This window comes from Microcaecilia unicolor, chromosome 10 (genome assembly GCF_901765095.1).
Source record: "Microcaecilia unicolor chromosome 10, aMicUni1.1, whole genome shotgun sequence".
NCBI classification, from domain to species: Eukaryota; Metazoa; Chordata; class Amphibia; order Gymnophiona; family Siphonopidae; genus Microcaecilia; species Microcaecilia unicolor.
The window spans coordinates 91,258,193-91,283,965 of NC_044040.1; the positions used below are offsets into that span (position 1 = coordinate 91,258,193).

General features: G+C 44.8%; 1 protein-coding gene across 5 annotated transcripts in view; it reads left to right on the top strand.

The window, feature by feature from the left end:
• The window catches only part of WEE2 (WEE1 homolog 2), a 455,705-nt gene that overhangs the window by 213,223 nt on the left and 216,709 nt on the right, over window positions 1-25,773 (top strand). For all 5 annotated transcript variants that reach the window (XM_030216446.1, XM_030216444.1, XM_030216449.1 and 2 more), the window contains one exon: window positions 16,413-16,585. In XM_030216446.1, the coding sequence (XP_030072306.1) occupies window positions 16,413-16,585 (173 nt within the window). The remainder of the gene's footprint in view (window positions 1-16,412; window positions 16,586-25,773) is intronic.

Below are 25,773 nucleotides of genomic sequence, written 5' to 3' on the forward strand. Positions count from 1 at the left end.
GGCATTATAACATCCTCATTTTTGTTTTCCATTCCTTTCCTAATAATACCTAACATTCTATTTGCTTTCTTATCCGCAGCAGCACACTGAGCAGAAAGTTTCAACATATCATCAATGACGACACCTAGATCCCTTTCTTGGTCTGTGACTCCTAACGTGGAACCTTGCATGACGTAGCTATAATTCGGGTTCCTCTTTCCCACATGCAACATTTTGCACTTGCTCACATAAACGTCATCTGCCATTTAGACGCACAGTCTCGTAAAGTCCTCTTGTAATTTTTCACAATCCTCCCGCGATTTAACGACTTTGAATAACTTTGTGTCATCGGCAAATTTAATTACCTCACTAGTTACTCCCATCTCTAGGTCATTTATAAATATGTTAAAAAGCAGCGGTCCCAGCACAGAGCCCTGGGGAACCCCACTAACTACCCTTCTCCATTGAGAATACTGACCATTTAACCCTACTCTGTTTTCTATCTTTTAACCAGTTTTTAATCCACAATAGAACAGTACCTCCTAACCCATGACTCTCCAATTTCCTCTGGAGTCTTTCATGAGGTACTTTATCAAACGCTTTCTGAAAATCCAGATACACAATATCAACCGGCTCCCCTTTATCCACATGTTTGTTCACCCCCTTTCTTTTCTGAGCACACTACTTAGAACCATTATCCACACTCTAATTACCTCTTGCTTAGACTATTGCAACTTGCTTCTCACAGGGCTCCCACTTAGCCATCTTTCTCCTCTTCAATCTATTCAAAATTCTTCTGCATTACTTATATTCTGCCAGTGTCGCTATGCTCATGTAGTCACTTCATTGGCTCCTTACACATTTCCTTACACAGTTCAAACTCCTCTTATTGACTTACAAGTGCATTCACTCCGCAGCTCCTCAGTATCTCTCTAGTCTTATCTTTCCCTATACTCCTCCCTGGGAACTCCGTTCACTGGGTAAATCTCTCTTATCTGCACCCTTCTCCTCCAGCGCTAACTCCAGACTCTATTCCTTTTATCTTGATGCAACGTATAGTAGAATAGACTTCCTGAGCCGGTACATCAAGCTCCATATCTGGCTGTCTTCAAATCTAGGCTAAAGGCCCACCTTTTTGATGCTGCTTTTAACTCCTAACCAGTGGTGTGCTGGAGCCGGCTTGCACCGGCTCGCAAGAGCCGCTTGTTAAATTTTGACAGCTCTTGCGAGCCGGCTCCATTGCACGAGGTAAGCATGGCAGGAGGGCGCCATGCTTACCTCCCCTCCCACTCCCATCCATGTCTAGTGATGTCCTTCGCCCCCCCATCCTCCCCTGCCGCTCCCATCCGTCAGTTTAAATTATGTGCCTCGAAGCGCCGCATTATCTAAGGCCTGCCTGCTGCCCGTCTCCAGCTGCCTTCCCTGCTGGCTTCTCAGGAGTTTGGTTCGCGCCCTTAGTCCCGCCTTATGACGTCATTCTGACATCATTTCCTTTTCCCGCGGTGGGACTAAGGGCGTGAACCGAACTCCTGAGAAGCAAGCAGGGAAGGCAGCTGGAGACGGGCAGCAGGCAGGCCTTAAATAATGCGACGCTTCAAGGCAGGTAATTGAAACTGACGGATGGGGAGCGGCAGGGGAGGATGGGGGGGCAGACATTGCTAGACATGGATGGGAGCGGGAGGGCAGGGGAGGGAGGAGAACTGCTGGGCATGGATGGGCAGAGGGGGGCAGGGGAGAGTTGCTGGGCATGGATGGGCAGAGGGAGGCGGGGAGAGAATTGCTGGGCATGGATGGGCAGAGGGGGGCAGGGGAGAGAACAACTGGGCATGGATGGGCAGAGGGGGCAGGGGAGAGAGGAGAGTTTCAGGACATGGATGGAGGAGTGAGCAAGAGAAATTCTGGACATGGATGGAGGGGAGGGAAGGGAGAGAGAAGAAATGCTGGACATGGAGGGAAGATAGAGGAAGGAGATTAGATGAGGGAAAAGGGAAGTGAGGAGAGAAACTGCACATGGATGGAGAAAATAGGCAGAAGCTGGATCCACTGTACAGTCAAGTATGCGGAGGACCAGAAATGAAGAAGAAAGGAGGAAAGAAAAGAAATAAATGGAAAGGAAGCCCTGGAAACGGAGTCAAGGGAACAGATAGAGAGCAGCAGAATCAGATATTGGACCAACATGATCAGAGAAACAAAGTCACCAGACAACAAAGGTAGAAAAAAATAATTTTATTTTCATTATAGTGTTTGGAATATGTCCACTTAGAGAATCAGGTGCTGAATGTTAAAAGTTTGTTTATTTACTTATTTATGGCATTTTATCCCATATTAAACATGAATTAGATTGGAACCTGGGATCATTTAATTTTTTTTCCTGGAGAGAGTAATGTGTTGGCTGCGGCCCCCCCCCCCCCCCCCCCCCGAGTTATAGCCAGCTTTGCAAATTTTTTTTTTGGGGGGGGCGCAGTGGTAGATGGGGGGGGGCGCCGAGGTGGACGGGGGGGGGGGGGGGGCGCCGAGGTGGACCGGGGAGAGAGCCTGTTGTTAAAAATTTACCAGCACACCACTGCTCCTAACCCTTACTCACTTGTTAATTACTCGTATTTTATCATTCCCACCTTAGTTATTCCCTTATCTTTTATTTGTCCTGTTTGTCCTAATTAGATTGTAAGCTCTTGTCGAGCAGGGACTGTCTCTTCAAGTTCAAGTGTACAGCGCTGCATGCATCTTGTAGCACTATGGAAATGATTAGTAGCATGGAATCTTGCTACTATTTTGATTCTGCCAAGTGCTTGTGACCTGGATTGGCCACTGTTGGAAACAGGATGATGGGCTAGATGGACCATTGGTCTGACCCAATATGGCTACTATTATTTTCTTATGGCTACCTGTTAAATGTAGAGTTCAGTGCAAAGTGTTACTTGTAAAGCTCTAAATGGTTGTGCTCTCATTGTTTATCAAATGCTTTTCTTTATCAACCTACTTCTGCTTTAAGATCTGCCGCAAACAATTTACTTCATTCATTTTATTGTGTTTACCTAGAAGAGTATAGTTTTACCATGTTTTCAATTGTGGAATGCACTACCATCCTGAGAATGATATTTTTGGATGTATTCAGAGTTTAAAATCAGCTTTATTCCAGAAGACTTTTGATCTGTCTGATTTTCTGTCGTAATAAACATATTTGATTCAAGGTTCTATTTTAGCTTAGGAATTTTATTATGCTCTGATGTAACTAATGTTTTTAAGCGTGTATGCAGGTCATACTTTGAATATTGTTTTAGTGTTATATAAATTTTCTTAAGACAAATATATATGTTCCTTTCTGTTCACCCTGAATTGTAGATGGCGGAGACTACAGATATTTTAAATAAGTACTCTCGTCCCTCTTTCTTCCCTCCCCCCCCCCCCCCCCCAGCAATCCTCATCTGTAACCTTGACTAAACCCTCTCCCCACCCCCTAATTCTTCCTGATTCTGTACCGAACAAACTCTTTACCTTACCTAGTAAGACTTTGTCACCTTTCGTACCCCAATCATTCCATCTTCCTTTTATACCCTTCTTTCATTGCCCATACCTTCCCTGAATCCAACTTTACCATTCTATCTCCAGCCTTGCCTTCTTCCATCAGTATTCAACAGACAAAATAGCAATGCATTAACTTGCATGTTCTTCTGCGTCAGCAAAGAATGTTAGGGCTGTGCCATGTCATAATTTTAAACCAGAATGATCAAAAAACCTCAGCACAGCATAATCTGTTTGCCTTCTGCTCACGCAAGAAGTCCTAACTGATTAAACTGGATAGAGGATCCAAGATGGTGACGGTTTGAGTTGCATCGCCAGATGCGCTCCAAATTCTGTTACAACAATATCTGAAGAGGGCACTTTACCTATCGTAACGATGGGGGAAAAGAAGAGGCAGAGTTAGGGAGGTTCCCTCTACCCCTGGCGGGATGTATCAGCTCCATCAGACAACGTTGGAACAATTTGGAATAGCGCCGGTCCTGAGATGGTATCTACTCCAACTGCCGAAGCCAGCGTCTCGACGTTCGCTAACAGTGTAGACGGGGTTTCTCTGAACCCCCTCGTACGTGCGGCTCCTCATCCTGGACGAGAAAGTCTTCAAGTCCTGCAGCTCAATTCCAAAGTGGAGAGCAGAGCGAACAGGGAGGGAACTTGCCTGTGACGAGAAGAACATCGAACGCTGACAGCCTGGAACCGGAGAAGACACCTACTCCGGTATTGCTTCCAAAAACAGTGAGTATCCTGGAACAAGCTGTTAAAGCTCCTCTTCTGGATTTCTCAGTGGGGAAAGTGGTAAAACCTGCCATAGTGACCTTAGAGTCACTTTGGGACTTAACTTCTACTACTCAGTCTACCTTACAATCTTTGATTCTTAATTATCTCTGTATTTTTAATACTTTATCAGAGACTGCATTGATTCAATTGCAAACTAATGAATCCCAAGCTTCTGAAGTAAAATGACTAACTGAAAGAACTGACAAAATTGAACTTGTGGGACAAACTTTAGTTAAAGATAAGAATTTTACTTTAAGACGCTTGGAATGGAGGAGTGGCCTAGTGGTTAGAGTGGTGGACTTTGGTCCTGGGGAACTGGTTTTGATTCCCACTGCAGGCACAGGCAGCTCCTTGTGACTCTGGGCAAGTCACTTAATCCTCCATTGCCCCAGGTACAAATAAGCCGCATTGAGCCTGCCATGAGTGGGAAAGCACGGGGTACAAATAAAAAAAAATCTAGAAAATCAATCAAAAAGGTTTAATTTGCTTTTTATAAATTTTCCTAGATCACCATTAATATTTATAATACAAATGGTTAAAAAATATTTAACAAAAACTAGGTATGCCAGACAATTCATTGCCAGCAATAACTCAAGCATTTTATTTGCAAATTGATGCTAAAACGGTATCAGATAATTCACAGCCTCAGAGGGCAGAAGCAATGAATCTCACAGCATTTCCTGAATCATCTCTTGAGGTAATAACGCAAAGAACAACATTATTAGTAACCTTTGCCTTAGAAATGAATAGAGATGCAGTACTCAAATTTTCCTTGAGACATTTAGACTCCATATTCTTGGGTTCAAAAATAAGAGCTTTTCCAGACTTATCCAGGGAAACACAGAAGAGACGGAAAGTGTTTTTAATGCTACGTCCAAGAGTTGTTGGAAATGTCAATAGGAAATTAGCTCCAATTGCAACGACTCTTGGACGTAGCATTAAAAACACTTTCCGTCTCTTCTGTGTTTCCCTGGATAAGTCTGGAAAAGCTCTTATTTTTGAACCCAAGAATATGGAGTCTAAATGTCTCAAGGAAAATTTGAGTACTGCATCTCTATTCATTTCTAAGGCAAAGGTTACTAATAATGTTGTTCTTTGTGTTACCTCAAGATCCCTTTCTATAGTCCACAAACATTTTGGTAAATGATCCAAGAAAGGAAATTTCACTACTTAGCTACTTTAGCTTTTATACAAAATACATAAATCAAAGAGAGCATCATTCTCGAGTGATTCACTCTATTCTGTCTTACAGTGTTACATGTGTGACTAGACTTGTACATTAACCTCCTCTCTACTAATTAGGAAATCTTCCAACTGTTTTGGGTCAAAAAACTGATATTGTTTACATTGAAAATATTCAACAAATACATGGAAATTTCAATAGGAAATTAGCTCCAATTGCATGTATTTGTTGAATATTTTCAATGTAAACAATATCAGTTTTTTGACCCAAAACAGTTGGAAGATTTCCTAATTAGTAGAGAGGAGGTTAATGTACAAGTCTAGTCACACATGTAACACTGTAAGACAGAATAGAGTGAATCACTCGAGAATGATGCTCTCTTTGATTTATGTATTTTGTATAAAAGCTAAAGTAGCTAAGTAGTGAAATTTCCTTTCTTGGATCATTTACCAAAATGTTTGTAGACTATAGAAAGGGATCTTGAGGGTTGATGTAACTTTATTTGTGGAAATATTTCCTATTTTTTTGTATTATTCATAAATGAATATTATGTTAAAATGCTAATTAAAAAAAATAATAAACAGGTTAGCAGTAAGTTATTATAGAAAGAGAGAGGTTCCACTTTCCTCTGCATTATTCAGCAGTCCTTCACCAATATGGTGCAGCTTCCTCTGAATACTTGTGATGTCACAGCTTCAGCTTGCTCCTAAACAAATATGGCCAATTCCTCTCATCCAAAAGGCGTAATATGTCTCTGATAGGGGCTTGAGGGTTCCTTTGTACTTAAGCTGCACTATAGTGACACTATCCAGATTTTTGGGATTGCACTGCAGCTGGATGAGCATTTTTGGTCTATGCCCCTGAGTAAGTAAAGTGATGTGAGCAAACCGCTTCACCTCCGAAATGGTCAACCACAGTCATCATCCATATTCAAGTCCTGGGGTGAGCCATGATTACCACTTTAATGTCCAGGTTAGGAAAAAAAAAGCAATCCACACATGATAGCCAAGAGCTTTAGTCTCCATCTTTTTAAAAGCCACAAGTCAGCAGAGAAACACATTGTACTAGGGTCCCCTTCCAAAAGTGCATTCATATTTCTCTGTCATCACGCGTGGTGATTGACTTTTCACTGTAAGTGATCCAGAAATGGGGCAGCCTATTTCACCAACTTGAAGAACTTTGTCTCTCTGTTGTGCATTGCTTTGAGCCATGCTGGATAAAGAAATGCAAACCATACTTTAATTTTTATCAGTTGTGCACACAGCGGGCTAAATGGCTTTCCTTAAAGCTGAGGCCTTGCTGGAATAGTCCTGGAAACAGTATTTTCTTTACCTGTGTACTCCAAATGTTTCCCGCTGCTTACTGCCTCTACATCTCCCGTTTGTGAGTGTAGTTAAGCAATGCATGTGACTCATTAAAGCTGGATTTGACAGAAGTGAAGAATATTTGATGGTAACTTTGGATACTACTGCTGCATTTGATAACTGTGAACCATAATATCTTGATGTTTGGAAGATTTTGCTAATAGCTAATATTAAAAGAAGCTATAATTAAAGATATAGATTACCAAGAGGGAAAAGACCTCAGTGGCTCTCATATCTCTTATATAGAGAATACTCAACCTCTAGAGGTTACCACCATCATTGGTCTTGAACTCCCCCCCTCCCCCCCAAAAAAACCCTCTAAATATTTTATGTGAATATATTGTACACCATGTTATAACACACAACATATTGGTACCCACATTCTTTTGATTTATATGACTGATATTACTAAATTCAAATGATAAGGCTACATTAAACTTATAAGTGGTTCAATTGAACTATACTTTTGTAAGTTATCCAACTGAACTGCTCTCCAAGGCTCTACGGAGCTGTCCGTTTTGCTAGACAAAGCTTCATCTGGAGCCAACCCAACTGCAATTTATCACAGTTGTATAAGAGCTGGCTTCTGGAGAGCATGCTTTTCTCTAATTTTATTTCTGGGTTAAAAGGTTGGCGTTCCTTAAAAATAGCACATTACGGTGGACGCCATTTTTCATTGATATGGTACATAATGTCATCTGGTGGCACATAACCTTTACCTGATAAGATTCATATTTAGTAATTTGTAGCAATTTTCTGTATCACTCTTTTCTGTACATTTGTCGTCTTTGACCATTGAAATGTGGAGAATTTAACTCGTTTCAATTTTTTTAGGATGCAAACATTGAGCTAAATTCTCTTCAGTGTGTTACATACCATAGTGATAAATTGCAGTTGGGTTGGCTCCAGGTGAAGCTTTTTCTAGCAAAATGGACCGCTCTGTAGAGCCTTGGAGAGCACTTCAGTTGGATAATTTACAAAAGGTAGTTCAATTGAACCGCTTACAAGATAAGTTTAATGTAGCCTTATAATTTAAATTTAGTAATATCAGTAATATAAATCAAAAGAATGTGGGTACTAATATATTAAGTGTTAAACATGGTGTACAATTTATTCGCAAAAAATATTTAGAGAATTGTTTTAAGACCAATGATGGTGGTAATCTCTAACAGTTATTGAGTATTGTGAGATTCTTCCATGTTCTCTTCCACTGAGGTCTTTCCCTCTTGATCTATATTTGAAATGGTTATTTTGTTTAATTATAGCTTCTTTTAATAATAGTTATTTACTTATTGTTGAAGTCCATAATTCCACCAATTGAGAATATGGAAGGTTTTGCTATTTATGGTACGGTTTTGAGCTGTTTTTTGTTAAATCAGTGCTTTTATGTACAGAGAGGGAGCAAATGCTCAGATTGGTTTACAGTCATTGCTGGTGTACCTTAAGGTTTAGTGCTTTCTGTGCTAATTTTTAATCTCTCACCCCATTCTGTCGCATTTTCACGTCACTAGGAGTTCAATCTAAAATATATGCTGCTGATAAATATAGCCCCCAGATAACCTGAGAACTTATACAAAAAGAACTTATGAAACCAGATTTGGTGAAACAAGTCTTAATTAATTTATTTCAAAATACACATTTGCAAAGATGGATGCCTCTAGAAGCAATAGGCATACCCCTCCTTAATGTTTACAGGTTTTATACCCTTTCTTTTTAGTTAAATTAAGTATCTGCCCGTAAGTTTCTCATTGGATATTGTTCACATTTACCAACCCCTAATACATCATTAATTATCATGTGACAGTCCTCTAAAAATTTTCAATCACCCAAGCTGCTAAGTCTCTATCCATTGTTTCTTGTCATCAGCAGCAGATGAATCCATTACGAATGGGTTGTGCCCACCTACCAGCAGGGGGACATAGAGAACACTGAAAACCATAGTGCCTCTAGGACGGCTAGCTCCATCTGCCTCTCAGTATTTCTCTATCTCCCAGCAGGGTTTGAACGCAGCTTGTTCAGCTCCTTGAAGATTGACTGGGGTGGCTTCTGTGCTTTTGCCAGTTGTAGCAGTGGTGTTTTGGCTAAGTGGAGCCCACTTTAAAGGCACATAGGTTTGCCCTTTCCCTGCCTTTCTCACCCTCTTCTGCTTCCGGAGTACCTCTGTAGCTGTTTGCCTCCAACTTTCCTCACAGCGTTAAAAAGAAAAAATCACGCTTTGTCAGCACTGCTATTTCTGAGGCCTTTCCTGACTGTGCAGCGTGACCGGAGCTTGTGGACTCGGTCCTTTGAGGTAAGAGTGGTACTCAGCTCCTCCGGGGAGGACCCACGGATGGCGTTCCGATAGGGGTGATTTTGGCGTGAAGCCGCCATTTTGAATTTTATTCCGCCATTTTTCGGCGATGGCTGCTGAGGGAGTTAAGCGCAGATCAGCAGCGGGGCTCTGTAAAACGTGCTGTTTAGACGGTAGAGCCAGTACGAGCATGGCGAGCGATGATTTTTCCCGCTCAATGGAGCTGGCAGCAGGCGCCATCTTGGAAGCGCCACATGGCTCGACCCCCGTGGTTGCGGAGGAGTCTGAGAGCAGAGGGGCACCTCGGGCTGAGGCTACCAGAGGAGCTCTGTTCCCCGTGGCTCCTAATTCGGAGATGGGAGGTCAGGGTGAGTTTTTCTCCCCCGAGTTTGTGCTTATTTTACATAAAGCCTTCATGCTGAAAAGAGCTCTGCCGCAAGTGTCTGACACTGCATTACTACCTGGTCCCCCTCCGACTGATGATGGCCCGGGGCTGATGTCAGACGTAGATTCCCCTGAACGTTGGATGCACGCTAAGCATAGACGGGTAAATTCCCCGTCAGAGAGTGGCGCACCCCCCTTCCCCCCCCCCCCCCCCCCCCCCCCCCCCCCCGTGGTCGGGCTGTGGGGACTCTGAGGGATCTGACAGGCCTTCGTGGTTTTGAGGAGCCAGAGGAAGGTGCCGCTTTGCCACTGGATCTGGATGATCCCACTGCGGTTCGGATTTTCCACCGTGATGAGCTGCCAGCACTTATTTCTGATGCCTTACAGGCCCTCTCTATTGATGATCCCGTTAAAGGCGAGGCCTCTTCTGGTAATCCGAGGATGGCAAGTACTAAGAAGCCTGCTCGAGCCTTTCCTTTACATGACTCCATCCAAGAGCTTATTTCTGCTCAATGGACTGACCCTTGAAAGTGGCCAGGGCGATGAGGCATCTTTACCCTCTGAGTGAGGAGCACTTGGCCCGTTTTGGGATGCCTAAAGTGGATGCCTTAGTCACAGCGGTGACAAAAAAGACCAACCTCCCAGTAGAGGGAGGGGTCGCCCTGAAGGAATCAGCGCTAAAACGGGCCTTTGAGATTTTGGGCCTAGCCTTAAGGGCGTCTGTTTGCAGTTCTTATTCTGCTCGAGCCTGCCTGTCTTGGTTACAACAGGCAGTGGAACAGCCCGTGGATGGTGCGGAGTCCTTCGCTGAGGTTGCACCGCGAATGGAGTCAGCCTTGTCATTTTTAGCTGACGCCCTCTGTGATCTGGTCAGAGCTTCGCCTAAACAGATGTCTGTGGCGGTGTCCGCCTGCCCCCTTCTATGGCTACGGCATTGGGCGGCTGGCATGGCCTCTAAGCAAAGGCTGGTGAAGTTACCCTTTCGGGGCCTTCTGTTATTTGGAGAGGAGTTGGAGAAGATTGTTAAAGACCTGGGGGATACTAAACCCCAGCGGTTACCTGAGGGATAGGCTGCAGCCTTCTTCCAAGGGTCAGGTGGTTCTCTCCTCTTCCAGACCTCGCTTCCGTGAAGCTAGAAGGTATCGCCCGGGGCGCTCTGCTGGGTTTACTCAATGTGCCCGCTTTCAGCAGAGGAACTCCTTTCGCTCGGACAAACGCTCCACAGCGGCAGGCTCAAGGCCAGGAGTTCAGGGCCGTCCTCCACAATGATGTGACGCCGGTCCACTCCTCCTTTACTCCTGTAGGAGGACGCCTTTCCCTCTTTCTTGAGGAGTGGACCAAGATTATCTCAGATCAGTGGGTCCTGGACCTGATCAGAGAAGGTTACCGATTGGAATTCGGTGCCCCGGTGAGAGACGTGTTCGTGGAGTCCCGATGTGGTACTGCCGTCAAACGGATGGTGGAAGATGAGACCTTACAAGTCTTGTTGCACCTTGGAGCGGTGAGCCCTGTGCCTCCCGCTGAACACGGCTGCGGTTGTTACTCCATTTATTTTGTGATGCCGCGAAAAGGCGGGTCTTATCGGCCCATTCTCGACTTAAAGAAAGTCAACGAGTCACTAAGAGTGTGGCATTTTCACATGGAAACCCTGCGCTCTGTCATTGCGGCAGTTCAGCCAGGAGAGTTCCTCACGTCTCTGGACCTGAAAGAAGCTTACTTGTACATTCCTTTATGGCCCCCGCACCAACGGTTCCTCCGGTTTGCAGTGTTTGGGAAAACATTTCCAGTTTTGGGCCTTGCCTTTTGGCCTCGCCACAGCTCCCCGAACCGTTTCCAAGGTAATGGTGGTAGTAGCTGCCTTTCTCAGGCGAGAAGGTATCCGGGTTCACCCATACCTCGACGACTGGCTCATCAGAGCAGACTCTGCAGAAGAGAGTTGTCACGTAACAGCCAGAGTGGTCTCAGTACTGCAATCTCTGGGCTGGGTCATCAATATACCCAAAAGTCACCTGACCCCCTATCAATCTCTAGAATATTTGGGGGTCCGGTTCGACACGACCTCGGGGTTTGTCTTTCTACACGACCAAAGGCGGTGCAAGCTTCAGAATCAGGTCCGTCTGCTCCTGCGGATGCCTCGCCTGCGAGCTTGGGACTTTGTCCAGCTGTTGGGGTCGATGATGGCCACCTTGGAAGTGGTGCCATGGGCGAGAGCGCACATGAGACCTCTGCAGATTGCCCTGCTTCAATGATGGCCTCCAATGTCCCAGGAGTATCAACGCAGACTCAGGTGGCTCCCTGCAGCCCGACTCAGTATGGAGTGTTGGCTCTCAGACAGCATGCTGCGGCGAGGAATGCCGCTAGTGCTTCCTGATTGGTGCCTGGTGGTAACGGATGCCAGCCTGAAGGGCTGGGGAGCACATTGCCAGGGAAGCTATGCCCAGGGTCTGTGGACACCCGAGGAAATGGGGTGTTCCATCAATCGCTTGGCACTGAGTGATATTCCAGGCTTTTCTGGCCTTTCACAAGACTTTGGAGGGACTGGCTGTCAGAGTTCTGTTGGACAACATGACAGCAGTGGCCTACATAAATTGTCAAGGCGGCACTCAGTGCCAAGCACTGGCCGCTCAGATATGCCACTGGGCCGAGCTACATTTGCAGCTTCTGTCAGCAGCTCACATAGCAGGTCAGAGCAACGTGCAAGTCAATTTTCTAAGCAGGTATCAAATCGACCCTGCGGAGTGGGAGCTGGCAGACGAAGTGTTCCTTCAGATCTGTGCCAAATGGGGAACGCCCGTAGCGGATCATATGGCCTCAAGCACAAATGCCAAAGTCCCATCCTTTTTCAACAGATGGAGAGATCCTCACTCAACAGGGTTGGATGCCTTGGCTCAACCCTGGCCTCCGGGCCTCCTGTATGTGTTCCCTCCTTGGCCCTTAATAGGGCGTCTTCTGTGAATTCGGCTGCATCATGGAGTGGTGATCCTCATTGCCCCAGATTGGCCCAGGCGGCCGTGGTATACGGACCTCCAGCGGATGCTGGTGGAGGCTCCCCTACCCTTGCCTCTGGTACCAAACCTGTTGACGCAGGGCCCGGTGACCATGGAGGTCTTACGGCATGGCTATTGAGAGGGTGCAATTGAGAGACGAGGGCTATTCTAACAAGGTCATCTCCACTCTCTTGCAGGCCCGCAAGCGTTCCACTTCCGTGGCCTATGCTCGGATCTGGCACCAGTTTGAGGCTTGGTGTGCTTCTAAAGCGATCACACCCATGCGGGCTTCTGTCTCGCCGATACTTGACTTTTTGCAGGATGGTGTACAAAAAGGCTTGGCCTATAATTTCCTGCGTGTTCAAGTGGCAGTGTTGGCATGTTTTTGGGGGAAGGTCTTGGGCCTCTCCCTGGCTGCGCATCAGGACATTGCACGGTTTCTTAGAGGGGTGCTTCAGCTCTGGCCTCCCATGCGGGCCCCTTGTCCAGCTTGGAACCTGGGGCTAGTATTAAAGGCTCTTCAGTGTTCGCCCTTCGAGCCGCTGAGGTGCGCTTCGGAGAAAGATGTGACTCTAAAGACAGTCTTTTTGGTGGCCATTACATCAGCGAGACGGGTGTCTGAGCTCCAGACGCTGTCAAGGTTGAGACCCATTTCTGCAATTCTCAGAGTCCGGAGTTACGGTACGTACTGTGCCTTCCTTCCTGCCTAAGGTGGTTTCAGCGTTTAAACCAGCCTATTTTTCTGCCCTCCTTTACTAGGGAGGAGTTTCCGGAATCTTTTGGGCAGTTGCACCTTCTGGATGCGCGCAGGGCTCTGTTGCAGTATCTGCAGATGTCAAATGCTTTCAGGACCTCTGATCACCTTTTTGTTTTGTTGTCAGGCCCTCGCAGAGGGTCTCCAGCGTCTAAAGCCACTATAGCCCGTTGGCTTAAGGAAGCCATTTTTTTCTGCATATCTGCTATCTGGCCGGCCTCTGCCTGACGCCTTTAAGGTACATTCCACAAGAGTGATTTCCTCCTCTTGGGCTGAGACAGGAGTACTCTCTCTTCAAGAGATATGTAGTGCAGCTACTTGGGCTTCTAAGCTCTCTTTTGCCCATCATTACAGGCTGGATGTGGCTGCCAGGAGGGACGCGCTTTTTGGAGCAAAAGTGCTTGCGCGTGGTGTGGCTTGTTCCCGCCCTATCTAGTGATTGCTTTGATACATCCCATTTGTAATGGATGCACATCCACTTCTTATCCCTCATCCCGTTATCCAGTCAATCATACATTTATTCACGGAACTATATACACTATATGTCATGGTGTCTAACAATGCCCTTTTTTCCCATTGTCGCCTTCCAATGTTTCTATGTTGATGTCCCATTGTTATATTCCCAATGATATTCGAATGTCTCGCACAACCCTGTTCAATGTAATCCATAACCTAGTTGTAACAAATGTATTTCTACTATTCATATCTTATTGTAAGCCACACTGAGCCCGCAAATAGGTGGGAAAATGTGGGATACAAATGCAATAAGTCCAATTTAATAATGGTTTATGGACTTTTCCTTTAGGAAGCTGTCCAAACCTTTTTAAAACTATGTTAAGCTAACTGCCTTTACCACATTCTCTGGCAACGAATTCCAGAGTTTAATTACACGTTGAGTGATGAAACATTTTCTCAGATTCGTTTTAAATTTACTACTTTGTAGCTTCATCGCATGCCCCCTAGTCCTAGTATTTTTGGAAAGCGCAAACAGACGCTTCATATGCTGTTTCTTATTATTTTCTGTTGGTTCCTTCCATTTTCTGAAGGATTTTCTTTTAGCTCTAATAGCTTCCTTCACCTCACTTTTTAACCATGTTGGCTGTTGTTTGGTCTTCCGTACTCCTGTTTTAATACGCGGAATATATTTGGCCTGGGCTTCCATGATGGCGTTTTTGAACAGCATCCACGCCTGGTGTAAAATTTTAACCCTCGCAGCCGCTCCTCTAAGTTTGGGGGGGGGGGGTTCACCATTCTTATTTTATACGTCTAGCTCCGTCTCTACCTGTTTTCAAATCTATACGTCTAGCTCCATCTCTACCTGTTTTCAAATCTATGCTGAAAACCCACCTTTTCACTGCTGCTTTTTAGCTCCTAGCCACTTCTCAATTGCCCTCCCCTTGTCCCTGCCTTCCTTCTCACCTATTACTTCCCTCTCCCGTAACTGTCTTGTCTGTCTGTATTATTTAGATTGTAAGCTCTTTTGAGCAGGGACTGTCTCTTTGTATCAGGTGTTCAGCGCTGCGTGCGTCTGGTAGTGCTATACAAATGCTAATATAATAATAATAATTTTATCATAGTCTCCTTTTTAAAAGTTAAACGCTAACGTATTTAATTTCCTATATATACTTAAAGTTAATCTCAAATCTAATCATATTATGATCACTGTTATCAAGCGTCCCCAGCGCCATTACCTCCCACACCAAATCTAGACTAGGTCTAGAATTTTTCCTTCTCTCATCGGCTCTTGTACCAGCTGCTCCATAAAGCAGTCCTTGAGTTCATCAAGGAAATTTACCTCCCTAGCGTGCCCCGATGTTATTGTGTTGGCCAGTTTGTGTCTCTAATTTCCTTTAACATTTCTGCATCTATCGGTTCTTCCTGGCCAGGCGGACGGTAGTATACTCCTATCAGTATCCTTTTCCCTTTTACAAATGGAATTTCAGTCCATAGTGATTCCAAGATGTGTTTTGTGTCCTGCAGAATTTTCAATCTATTTGATTCAAGGCTCTCCTTTAATATACAACGTTACCCCTCCACCAACCTTCCACCGGGTCTCAGAGGTGCCTATTATATCTAATTTTTCATTTAGTGCAATATATTCTAACTCTCCCATCTTATTTCTTAGGCTCCTGGCATTCGCATATAGACATTTCAAACTGTTCATATTTACATCTAGGCTATCGAGCATGGTGTGGTGTTGGTGACTGGTTTCAACATTGATTTAAACATGGCTGATGATAAGGACTTATCTGATCTACTGTCCTAAAGTACAGTGTTAAGTGTAGATCAGAGACCCATTCAGATGTCTTTAAGATTGATTTTAAATAATGAATTGCCTCAGGCTTGTTTGACTGGTAGTCCACAAATCTCTATGGTCCTGTATTTCATTTTTATTATTCCATTCATAGCCCCCTCTGGTTCATTGCTTCCAAGTGACTGCTTGTATGCCGGGAGCATAGAGTTTTGGAAACACTGACTGCTCTATCTAAACATAAGATTATTGAGCCCACTCATTTTTTGTTTCATAGAAAATGCTGTTTGTATCATGCTAATAATAAGGTTCTTTCAGTAACTATTCATTGTAGTTGAACTATAGTCCTTCCTCAAAGCACACATTAGTAAGAATAACCTGGATATTTCCAGTGCTAAGGTGAGATGGACTCTGCAGAACTCCTATGTTTAGGAGAAAAATGAACTTGGGTCATGCATGATGAAAACCTTGAGAATGAAGGAGGGAGTGGGGGGATGGGTAAAAGCACTATGGAGAGATTGGGATCAAGTTAATGGGGTTGGGAAAGAGTTAAAATAATAATGACTGGCTGTAACTGTGCTAGATCTTGTATGAAGAAGAAATAACTGTGTACAAAAAGTCAAGGCTGAGGTACATTGGTTAGAGCTGTCTCTGTGAAAGGCTCAGTACTGAGAGAGCAGACTGTGCTGCATGTCAGAATTAAAATGCACTGTCAGTAGGGCGAGGCTTTGCACCAGGATATCAGGGAATGCTGTCTGTTGGGACTGAATGTGGTTTGAAAGAGTTGTAAGCAGTAAGCGTTCATTCACTCTAATCACATGTAGCCTAGTTCTAGCAGTGCTGTTTGTCTTGCTTTTGTGTTAATGCGTATGTTTAATAAGTCACAATTGCTTGTTCTTTTCTTCTCTTGCATCCGCTTCCCAGAGATTTTCTTTACAGGAGAGCAATATGGTCTCCCGCTACAAGACAGAGTTTCTGGAATTGGAGAAGATTGGTTCTGGGGAGTTTGGCTCAGTTTACAAGTGTGTGAAGCGGCTGGATGGGTGCCTCTACGCCATCAAGCGTTCCAAGAGACCTTTAGCAGGATCTACTGATGAGTGAGTTGAGTATTTTACTATATGCTGTGGCATTGACATTCATAGAATTATTAAAGCAACAGTGCCTCCTTTATGTGGCAAAATTTATTTATTTGTTACATTTGTAGCCCACATGTTCCCACCTATTTGCAGGCTCAATGTGGCTTACATAGTACCGTAATGGCGTTCACCAGGTCCGGTATAAACAAATACAAGGTGGTGCTGTGGTAGAATAATGTTCATGTATGGTAGATGCATTGGGGGAACTTAGGGAGGAAGAGGGAGAGTTAGGATATGCCCATTACGGTCTTTGGTTTTGTTGTGTTGAGGGTACTCAGGTTTTTGTGTTGGGTCAGTGGGATATGCCTTTCTGAACAGGTTTTTTTAGTTCATAAGTACATATAAGTACATAAGTACATAAGTAATGCCATACTGGGAAAAGACCAAGGGTCCATCGAGCCCAGCATCCTGTCCACGACAGCGGCCAATCCAGGCCAAGGGCACCTGGCAAGCTTCCCAAACGTACAAACATTCTATACATGTTATTCCTGGAATTTTGGATTTTTCCAAGTCCATTTAGTAGCGGTTTATGGACTTGTCCTTTAGGAAACCGTCCAACCCCTTTTTAAACTCTGCTAAGCTAACCGCCTTCACCACTTTCTCCGGCAACGAATTCCAGAGTTTAATTACACGTTGGGTGAAGAAAAATTTTCTCCGATTTGTTTTAAATTTACTACACTGTAGTCTCATCGCATGCCCCCTAGTCCTAGTATTTTTGGAAAGCGTGAACAGAAGCTTCACATCCACCTGTTCCACTCCACTCATTATTTTATATACCTCTATCATGTCTCCCCTCAGCCGTCTCTTCTCCAAGCTGTATAGCCCTAGCCTCCTTAGTCTTTCTTCATAGGGAAGTCGTCCCATCCCCGCTATCATTTTAGTCGCCCTTCGCTGCACCTTTTCCAATTCTACTATATCTTTCTTGAGATGCGGCGACCAGAATTGAACGCAATACTCAAGGTGCGGTCGCACCATGGAGCGATACAACGGCATTATAACATCCTCACACCCGTTTTCCATACCTTTCCTAATAATACCCAACATTCTATTCGCTTTCTTAGCCGCAGCAGCACACTGAGCAGAAGGTTTCAGTGTGTTATCGACGACGACACCCAGATCCCTTTCTTGGTCCGTAACTCCTAACGTGGAACCTTGCATGACGTAGCTATAATTCGGGTTCTTTTTTCCCACATGCATCACCTTGCACTTGCTCACATTAAACATCATCTGCCATTTAGCTGCCCAGTCTCCCAGTCTCGTAAGGTCCTCTTGTAATTTTTCACAATCCTGTCGCGATTTAATGACTTTGAATAACTTTGTGTCATCATCAAATTTAATTACCTCGCTAGTTACTCCCATCTCTAAATCATTTATAAATATATTAAAAAGCAGCGGTCCTAGCACGGACCCCTGAGGAACCCCACTAACTACCCTTCTCCATTGTGAATACTGCCCATTTAACCCCACCCTCTGTTTCCTATCCTTCAACCAGTTTTTAATCCACAATAGGAAATTTCCTCCTATCCCATGACCCTCCAATTTCCTCTGTAGCCTTTCATGAGGTACCTTGTCAAACGCCTTTTGAAAATCCAGATACACAATATCAACCGACTCCCCTTTGTCCACATGTTTGTTCACTCCTTCAAAGAATTGAAGTAAATTGGTCAGGCAAGATTTCCCCACACAAAAGCCATGCTGACTTGGTCTCAGTAATCCATGTCCTCGGATGTGCTCTGTAATTTTGTTTTTAATAATAGCCTCTACCATTTTCCCAGGCACCGACGTCAGACTCACCGGTCTATAATTTCCCGGATCTCCCCTGGAGCCTTTTTTAAAAATGGGCGTTACATTGGCCACCCTCCAATCTTCCGGTACCACGCTCGATTTTAAGGATAAGTTGCATATCACTAGCAGTAGCTCCGCAAGCTCGTTTTTCAGTTCTATCAGTACTCTAGGATGAATACCATCCGGTCCAGGAGATTTGCTACTCTTCAGTTTGCCGAACTGCCCCATTACGTCCTCCAGGTTTACCATGAAGTCAGTAAGTTTCTCCGACTCGTCCGCTTGAAATACCATTTCCGACACCGGTATCCCACCCAAATCTTCCTCGGTAAAGACCGAAGCAAAGAATTCATTCAGTCTCTCCGCTACGTCTTTGTCTTCCTTGATCGCCCCTTTTACCCCTCGGTCATCCAGCGGCCCAACCGATTCTTTTGCCGGCTTCCTGCTTTTAATATACCGAAAAAAATTTTTACTATGTTTTTTTGCCTCTAATGCTATCTTTTTTTCATACTCCCTCTTGGACTTCTTAATCTGCGCCTTGCATTTGCTTTGACACTCCTTATGCTGCTTCTTGTTATTTTCAGACGGTTCCTTCTTCCATTTTCTGAAGGCGTTTCTTTTAGCCCTAATAGCTTCCTTCACCTCACTTTTCAACCAGGCCGGGTGTCTTTTGGACTTCCGTCTTTCTTTTCTAATTTGCGGAATATGTATGGCCTGGGCCTCCAGGATGGTATTTTTGAACAGCGTCCACGCCTGTTGTACAGTTTTTACTCTCTCAGTTGCACCCCTAAGTTTTTTTTTTTTTTTTTACCGTTCTTCTCATTTTATCATAGTCTCCTTTTTTAAAGTTAAACGCTAACGTATTTGACTTTCTGTGTATAGTTACTTCAAGGTCGATGTCAAAACTGATCATATTATGGTCACTGTTATCAAGCGGCCCCAGTACCATAACGTCCCTCACCAGATCATGCGCTCCACTAAGGACCAAGTCTAGAATTTTTCCTTCTCTCGTCGGCTCCTGCACCAGTTGCTCCATAAAGCTGTCCTTGATTTCATCAAGGAATTGTATCTCTGTAGCGTGTCCCGATGTTACATTTACCCAGTCTATATTTGGATAATTGAAGTCACCCATTATTATCACATTGCCCATTTTGTTCGCGTCTCTGATTTCTTTTATCATTTCTGTGTCTACCTGCTCATCCTGGCGAGGCGGACGGTAGTACACTCCTATCGCCATTTTTTTCCCTTTTATACATGGAATTTCAACCCACAGTGATTCAAAGGTGTGATTTGTGTCCTGCTGAATTTGTAATCTATCTGAGTCAAGGCTCTCGTTAATATACAATGCTACCCCTCCACCAGTCCGGTCCACCCTATCATTATGATATACTTTGTACCCCGGTATGACAGTGGCCCATTGGTTATCCTCCTTCCACCAGGTCTCAGTAATGCCTATTATATCCAATTTTTCATTTAGTGCAATATATTCCAACTCTCCCATCTTATTTCTTAGACTCCTAGCATTTGCATATAGACATTTCAGAGTATGTTTGTTGTTCTTATTTGCATGATGCTTAGTACCTGACACTATTGATTTGACATCTTTTGTCTGATCTTTAGTTGTATTTAAGGGCACCTGGCCTACCACGGTCTGTTGTGTAACCTCACTATCCAGAAACCCTATCTTCCCTGTTTGTGAGGTATCTTTGCAAGATACCTTTTCCCGAACCATGCGCTTTTGAGCGACTGTCGGCCTTCCCCCCATTTCTAGTTTAAAAGCTGCTCTATCTCCTTTTTAAATGCCGACGCCAGCAGCCTGGTCCCACCCTGGTTAAGGTGGAGCCCATCCTTTCGGAATAGGCTCCCCCTTCCCCAGAATGTTGCCCAGTTCCTAACAAATCTAAAACCCTCCTCCCTGCACCATCGTCTCATCCACGCATTGAGACTCTGGAGCTCTGCCTGTCTCTTGGGCCCTGCACGTGGAACAGGTAGCATTTCAGAAAATGCTACCCTAGAGGATCTGGATTTGAGCTTTCTACCTAAGAGCCTAAATTTGGCTTCCAGAACCTCTCTCCCACATTTTCCTATGTCATTGGTACCCACATGTACCAAGACAGCAGACTCCTCCCCAGCACTATCTAAAATCCTATCTAGGTGACGCGTGAGGTCCGCCACCTTCGCACCAGGCAGGCAAGTCACCAGGCGATCCTCACGTCCACCAGCCACCCAGCTATCTATATGCCTAATGATCGAATCACCAACTACAACAGCTGTCCTAACCTTTCCCTCCCGGGCAGCACTTGGAGACATATCTTCAGTGCGAGAGGATAGTACATCCCCTGGTGGGCAGGTCCTGGCTACAGGAGTACTTCCTACTTCACCAGGGTGATGCTCTCCTTCTAGGAGACCTCCCTCCTCCAAGGTAGCACAAGGGCTACTAGACTGGAGGTGGGACCTCTCTACAACATCCCTGTAGGTCTCCTCTATGTACCTCTCTGTCTTCCTCAGCTCCACCAAGTCTGCTACTCTAGCCTCAAGAGAACGGACATGTTCTCTAAGAGCTAGGAGCTCTTTGCATCGGGCGCAAACATATGACATCTCACCAACTGGGAGATAATCATACATGTGACACTCAATGCAAAAGACTGGATAGCACCCCTCTCGCTGCTGGACTGCTGACTCCATCTTAGTGTTTTTGAGTTTTCCAATATTTTAAAACTTGCCAAAATATTAAGGATATTAGCCTAATATAAAAGTGTCTTTTACTTTATATAGTGTATTGTATGATTTATTAGTATTTCCTTCTTAGATGGTAATGAAATGTATTTAAAACTCTATAAGAGCACTCCTTGCTTGTTACCCTAATTACAATAACTGACTATAAATGAGGAGTTGTCCTAGGGGTGGGTGGGAATACTAAATTAGATCCTGCAGTGGCTGTTAGATTCTATCTGTTAATGCTGTGGTGCAAGGCTTTTAAAACTAAGTGGAAAAGACTATGGAGATTAGCTGTTGAAATTTGCTTTTTAAGTTTGCCTAACACTAACCTACAATTCCTCCTTTAAACCCCAATCTTTAAGTTCCCAAAGCACAAGCAAAGTAGCGTTCACTTACCAGAGAAATGTCCTCTTCTCTCAGAACTTCTTTCCGGAACTTCAGATAATCATAAGTTGTTTTTGCTATTTTTGGCAGTAGTGCGTTCTATAGTTGTGCGCTTAAATAGGAAAAGCTAGATGCATAAGTTGATTTGTATTTGAGTCCTTTGCTGCTTGGGTAGTGGAGATTTAGGTATGCTCGTGCTGATCTTGTGTTTTTGGTTGGCAGGTCTATGAGGTCTGTCATGTATCCCGGGGCTTCGCCGTAAATAATTTTATGAACCAGGGTGCAGATTTTGAAAGCAATATGTTCTTTGATTGGAAGCCAGTGCAGTTTTTCTCGGAGGGGTTTGGTGCTTTCAAAATGCGTTTTTCTAAATATAAGTTTGTCTGCTGTGTTGTGAGTGGTTTGAGGTTTCTTTGTAATTTGTTCTTTGCATCCCGCATAAATGCCATTGCAGTAGTCTGCATGGCTGAGTACCATTGATTGTACCAGGTTGTGAAATATTTCCCTCGGGAAGAATGGTTTCATGCGTTTGAGTTTCCACATTGAGTGAAACATTTTCTTTATGGTAGATTTCGCTTGGTTTTCTAGTGAGAGGTTCTGGTCGATAGCCTGAAAATTCTTGGAGTAACTATCTGAGATAGGGAGGGTATATCCTGGGGTGTTAATGTTTGTGGGTTTGTATGTGTTGTATTGGGATGAGATGATGAGACTGTGCGTTTTATCTGTATTGAGTTTTACTTGGATTGCATTTGCCCATGCGTTCATGACGTTCAAACCGAGCTGAATTTCATTGGTGATTTCTGCCAGATCGTGTTTGTAGGGGATGTATATTGTGACGTCAGCATATATGAATGGGTTGAGGCCTTGAATGGATATGGACTTGGCTAGTGGGGTCATCATGAGGTTGAAAAGGATTGGTGATAGTGGTGATCCTTGCAGTACTCCACAATCTGGTTTCCAGGGTGATGATATTTTTGTGCTTGATTTCACTTGATATGTTCTGGTGGTTAGGAAACCCTTGATCCGTTTGAGTGTGTTTCCACCGATTCCGAAGTAATCTAGGAGTCTCAGTAATATATTATGGTTGACCATGTCAAACGCACTGGACATGTGGAATTGGAGGATAAGTATACTTTTACCTATTGCTGTTTCCTGCTTGAATTTCGTTAGAAGTGTAAGTAGTACTATGTAGGGGGCGGAATGCTGATTGTAATTTCATGTAGTATTGTGAATTTGTTAATGTAATCATTAAGTTGTTTGGTTACCAAGCCTTCCATTAATTTGACTACCAATGGGATAGGTGCTACTGGGCGGTAGTTGGTGACATCATTTATTTTTTTTCTTGTATTTTTTTGGTATTGGGGTGAGCAGGATATTGCCTTTTTCTTTACAGACGATACCTTGTTGAAGCATGAAGTTTAAGTGGGGATGTGAGGTCTATTATGAAGCGGTGGGGGGGGGGGGATTTTATTAGGGAGCTGGGGCTGGTATCCAATTGACAATGACTGTTGGAGTACCCATTAATCGCCTGGGTAACTGTATCAGCAGTGAGGAGAGCGAAATTTGACCAGGTTCAGTCCACTGGGTATTCACCAGGGGTTGGGTCCAGTCCATTGATGAAGTTTTCGGTGTCCGTGTTGTTCTGAGGTAGGGTTTTGCATAGGTTTGCAATTTTTTCGTTAGAGTATTTAGCAAGGTTGTCTGCAGATGGGATGTCATTATTGGTTGTGGTGACCGGCATTATGTCTAGTAGTTTGTTCACGAGATGGTATAGTTTCTTCGTGTCTTTGTAATCCGGCCCTATTTTAGTTTTGTAGTATGACCTTTTGGTCTGTCTTATTGTGTATTTGTATTTCCTATGTATTTGTTTCCATGCGTTGAGTATATATTCGTCTCTTATTTTTTTCCATGCTCGTTCCAATTTCCTGGATTGTGTTTTTAGTTTTTTCAGTTCTTCATTGAACCACGGTATTGAGTTATGTCTATGTGAGGTTCTTGTTCGTAAGGGTGCTATTTGGTCTAATATGTGTCTACATCTTTTGTCCCATTCTGAGAGGTAGTATATGGAGTCTGTCTGTGCTGTCCAATCATTATTGTATATCTGTTGCCAGAATGTTTCAGAGTCTGTTTGGCCTCTTGTGGTGTGGGTTGTATGTTCTCGTATGTGGAGAGAACCCCTTTTCCGCCATTTTAGGGATAGGTTAAGTTTGTAGTGGTCGGTCCATGGTGTTTCTGTCCATTTGGTTTCTGTTATTAGGTTCTGGTCTGTGGACAGTTTGTGCGATGAGGTCGCATGTTTGCCCTTTTGCAAGGGTTATTTGCATGTGTGGTCATTTAAGATCGCATAAACTTTTTATTCATTTATTTAGAACATTTATATCCCACATTTCCTTGTCATCAAGCAGATGCAGCCATCTGGGTTGTGTCCATCAACCAGCAGAGGGAGATAGCACACTTTTTTTCAGTGCCTCATACCAGCTTGCTCCACTGCCTCTCTTCAGTATTCTCTATCTCCCCTAGCAGAGTGGCTGCAGCTTCTTCGAGCTCCATCTAAAATCTGCCTGGAGATTGCTCCTGTGCTTTTGCCAGTTGTTAGCAGGGGTGTTGGAGGCTATAGCAGCTTCACTTTAAAGGCACATAGGTTCGCCCTTTCCCTGCCTTTCTCACTCACCTGAGCCTCCGGAGTTCTATTTACCTCTGCTTTCCTCACAGCGTTAAAAAAAAAAAAAAAAAAAAAGTCGCGTCGTGCTTTGGCGCTTAGACGCTGAAACACAGGTTTTTCCTTGCCTTTTTCTGTGGGACCGGAGCTGTGATACTCGGTCCAGTGAGGTAAGAGTGTTTTCTGACTCCTCTGGGGTGGGCCCGCGATCGGGGCGATTTTGGTGCGAACCGCCATTTTGAATTTTACCGCCATTTTCGGCGATGGCTGCAGAGACAGTAAAGCGCTGTTCCAAGTGTGGCAAGCGCAGATCAGCAGTGGGGCTCTGTAAATCGTGCTGTACAGACGTTAGAGCTGGCCCGAGCATAGCGAGTGACGATTCTTCGCGCTCTGAGCTGGCAGTGGGCGCCATTTTGAATTTACCACATGGTGCGACCTCCGCTGAGACGGAGAGTCCTGAGCCCGGGGGGAGGCCTCGGAGTGAGGCTGATATGGAAGCTACTAGCCCCGGCAGAGATCCGGGTGCCCAGGGTGAGTTTTTCTCCCCTGATTTTGTCTTATTAATGCATAAAGCATGCATGCTTAAAAGAGCTCTCCCACAAAGCCCTGCAGGGGCCTCTTCTAATGCCCCCCCCCCCGATGGATTCTAGCCTGGGTATGCCCTCTGAGGCGTTATTCCCTGATAATTGGCAGAATATGAAGCGCAGAAGGGCTCATTCCCCTTCAGAGTGCGCTGCACCTCCATTCCCCCCCCCCCCCCCCCCCCCCCGTGGTCGGGCTGCGAGGATTCGGAGGACTCTGGCAGGCCTTCATGGTCTGAGGAGCCAGAGTCTGGTGCAGAAGTGACTCAGGATCTGGACGATCCCTCCGCGGTGAGGATTTTCCACTAAGATGAGCTGCCAGCGCTTATTTCTGATGCCCTGCAGGCTCTCTCTATTGAGGACCCTGCCAGTGGCACAGCCTCCTCTGTGAATCCTAGGATGGCTAGTACCAAAAAGCCTGCTCGAGCCTTTCCTTTGCATGACTCCATCCAAGAGCTTATTTCGGCTCAATGGGCTGACCCCGAGGGACCTTTGAAAGTTTCCTGGGCTATGGGGCAATTATACCCTCTGAGTGAGGAGCATATGGCTCGCTTTGCTATGCCTAAAGTGGATGCCCTAGTCACAGCTGTGACAAAGACAACTACCCTACCTGTTGAAGGAGGTGTTGCCCTGAAGGATATTCAAGACCGTAGACTGGAATCAGCACTTAAACGGTCATTTGAAATTGCAGGTCTCACTATTTGGGCGTCTGCATGCAGCTGTTATGCTGCTAGAACCTGCCTGGCTTGGTTGCAACAGGCAGTGGAACAGCCCGGTGATGGAGCGGAGCCCTTTTCAGATGTGGCTCCGCGGATGGAGTCGGCCTTGTCCTTTCTTGCTGACGCCCTTTATGATATTGTCAGAGCTTCGGCTAAACACATGGCAGTAGTAGTGGCGGCTCGCCATCTTCTTTGGCTACGGCATTGGACGGCTGACATGCCTCTAAGCAAAGGTTGGTGAAGTTGCCCTTTCAAGACCTTCTCCTGTTTGGTGAGGAGTTGGAGAAAATTGTGAAGGGCCTGGGT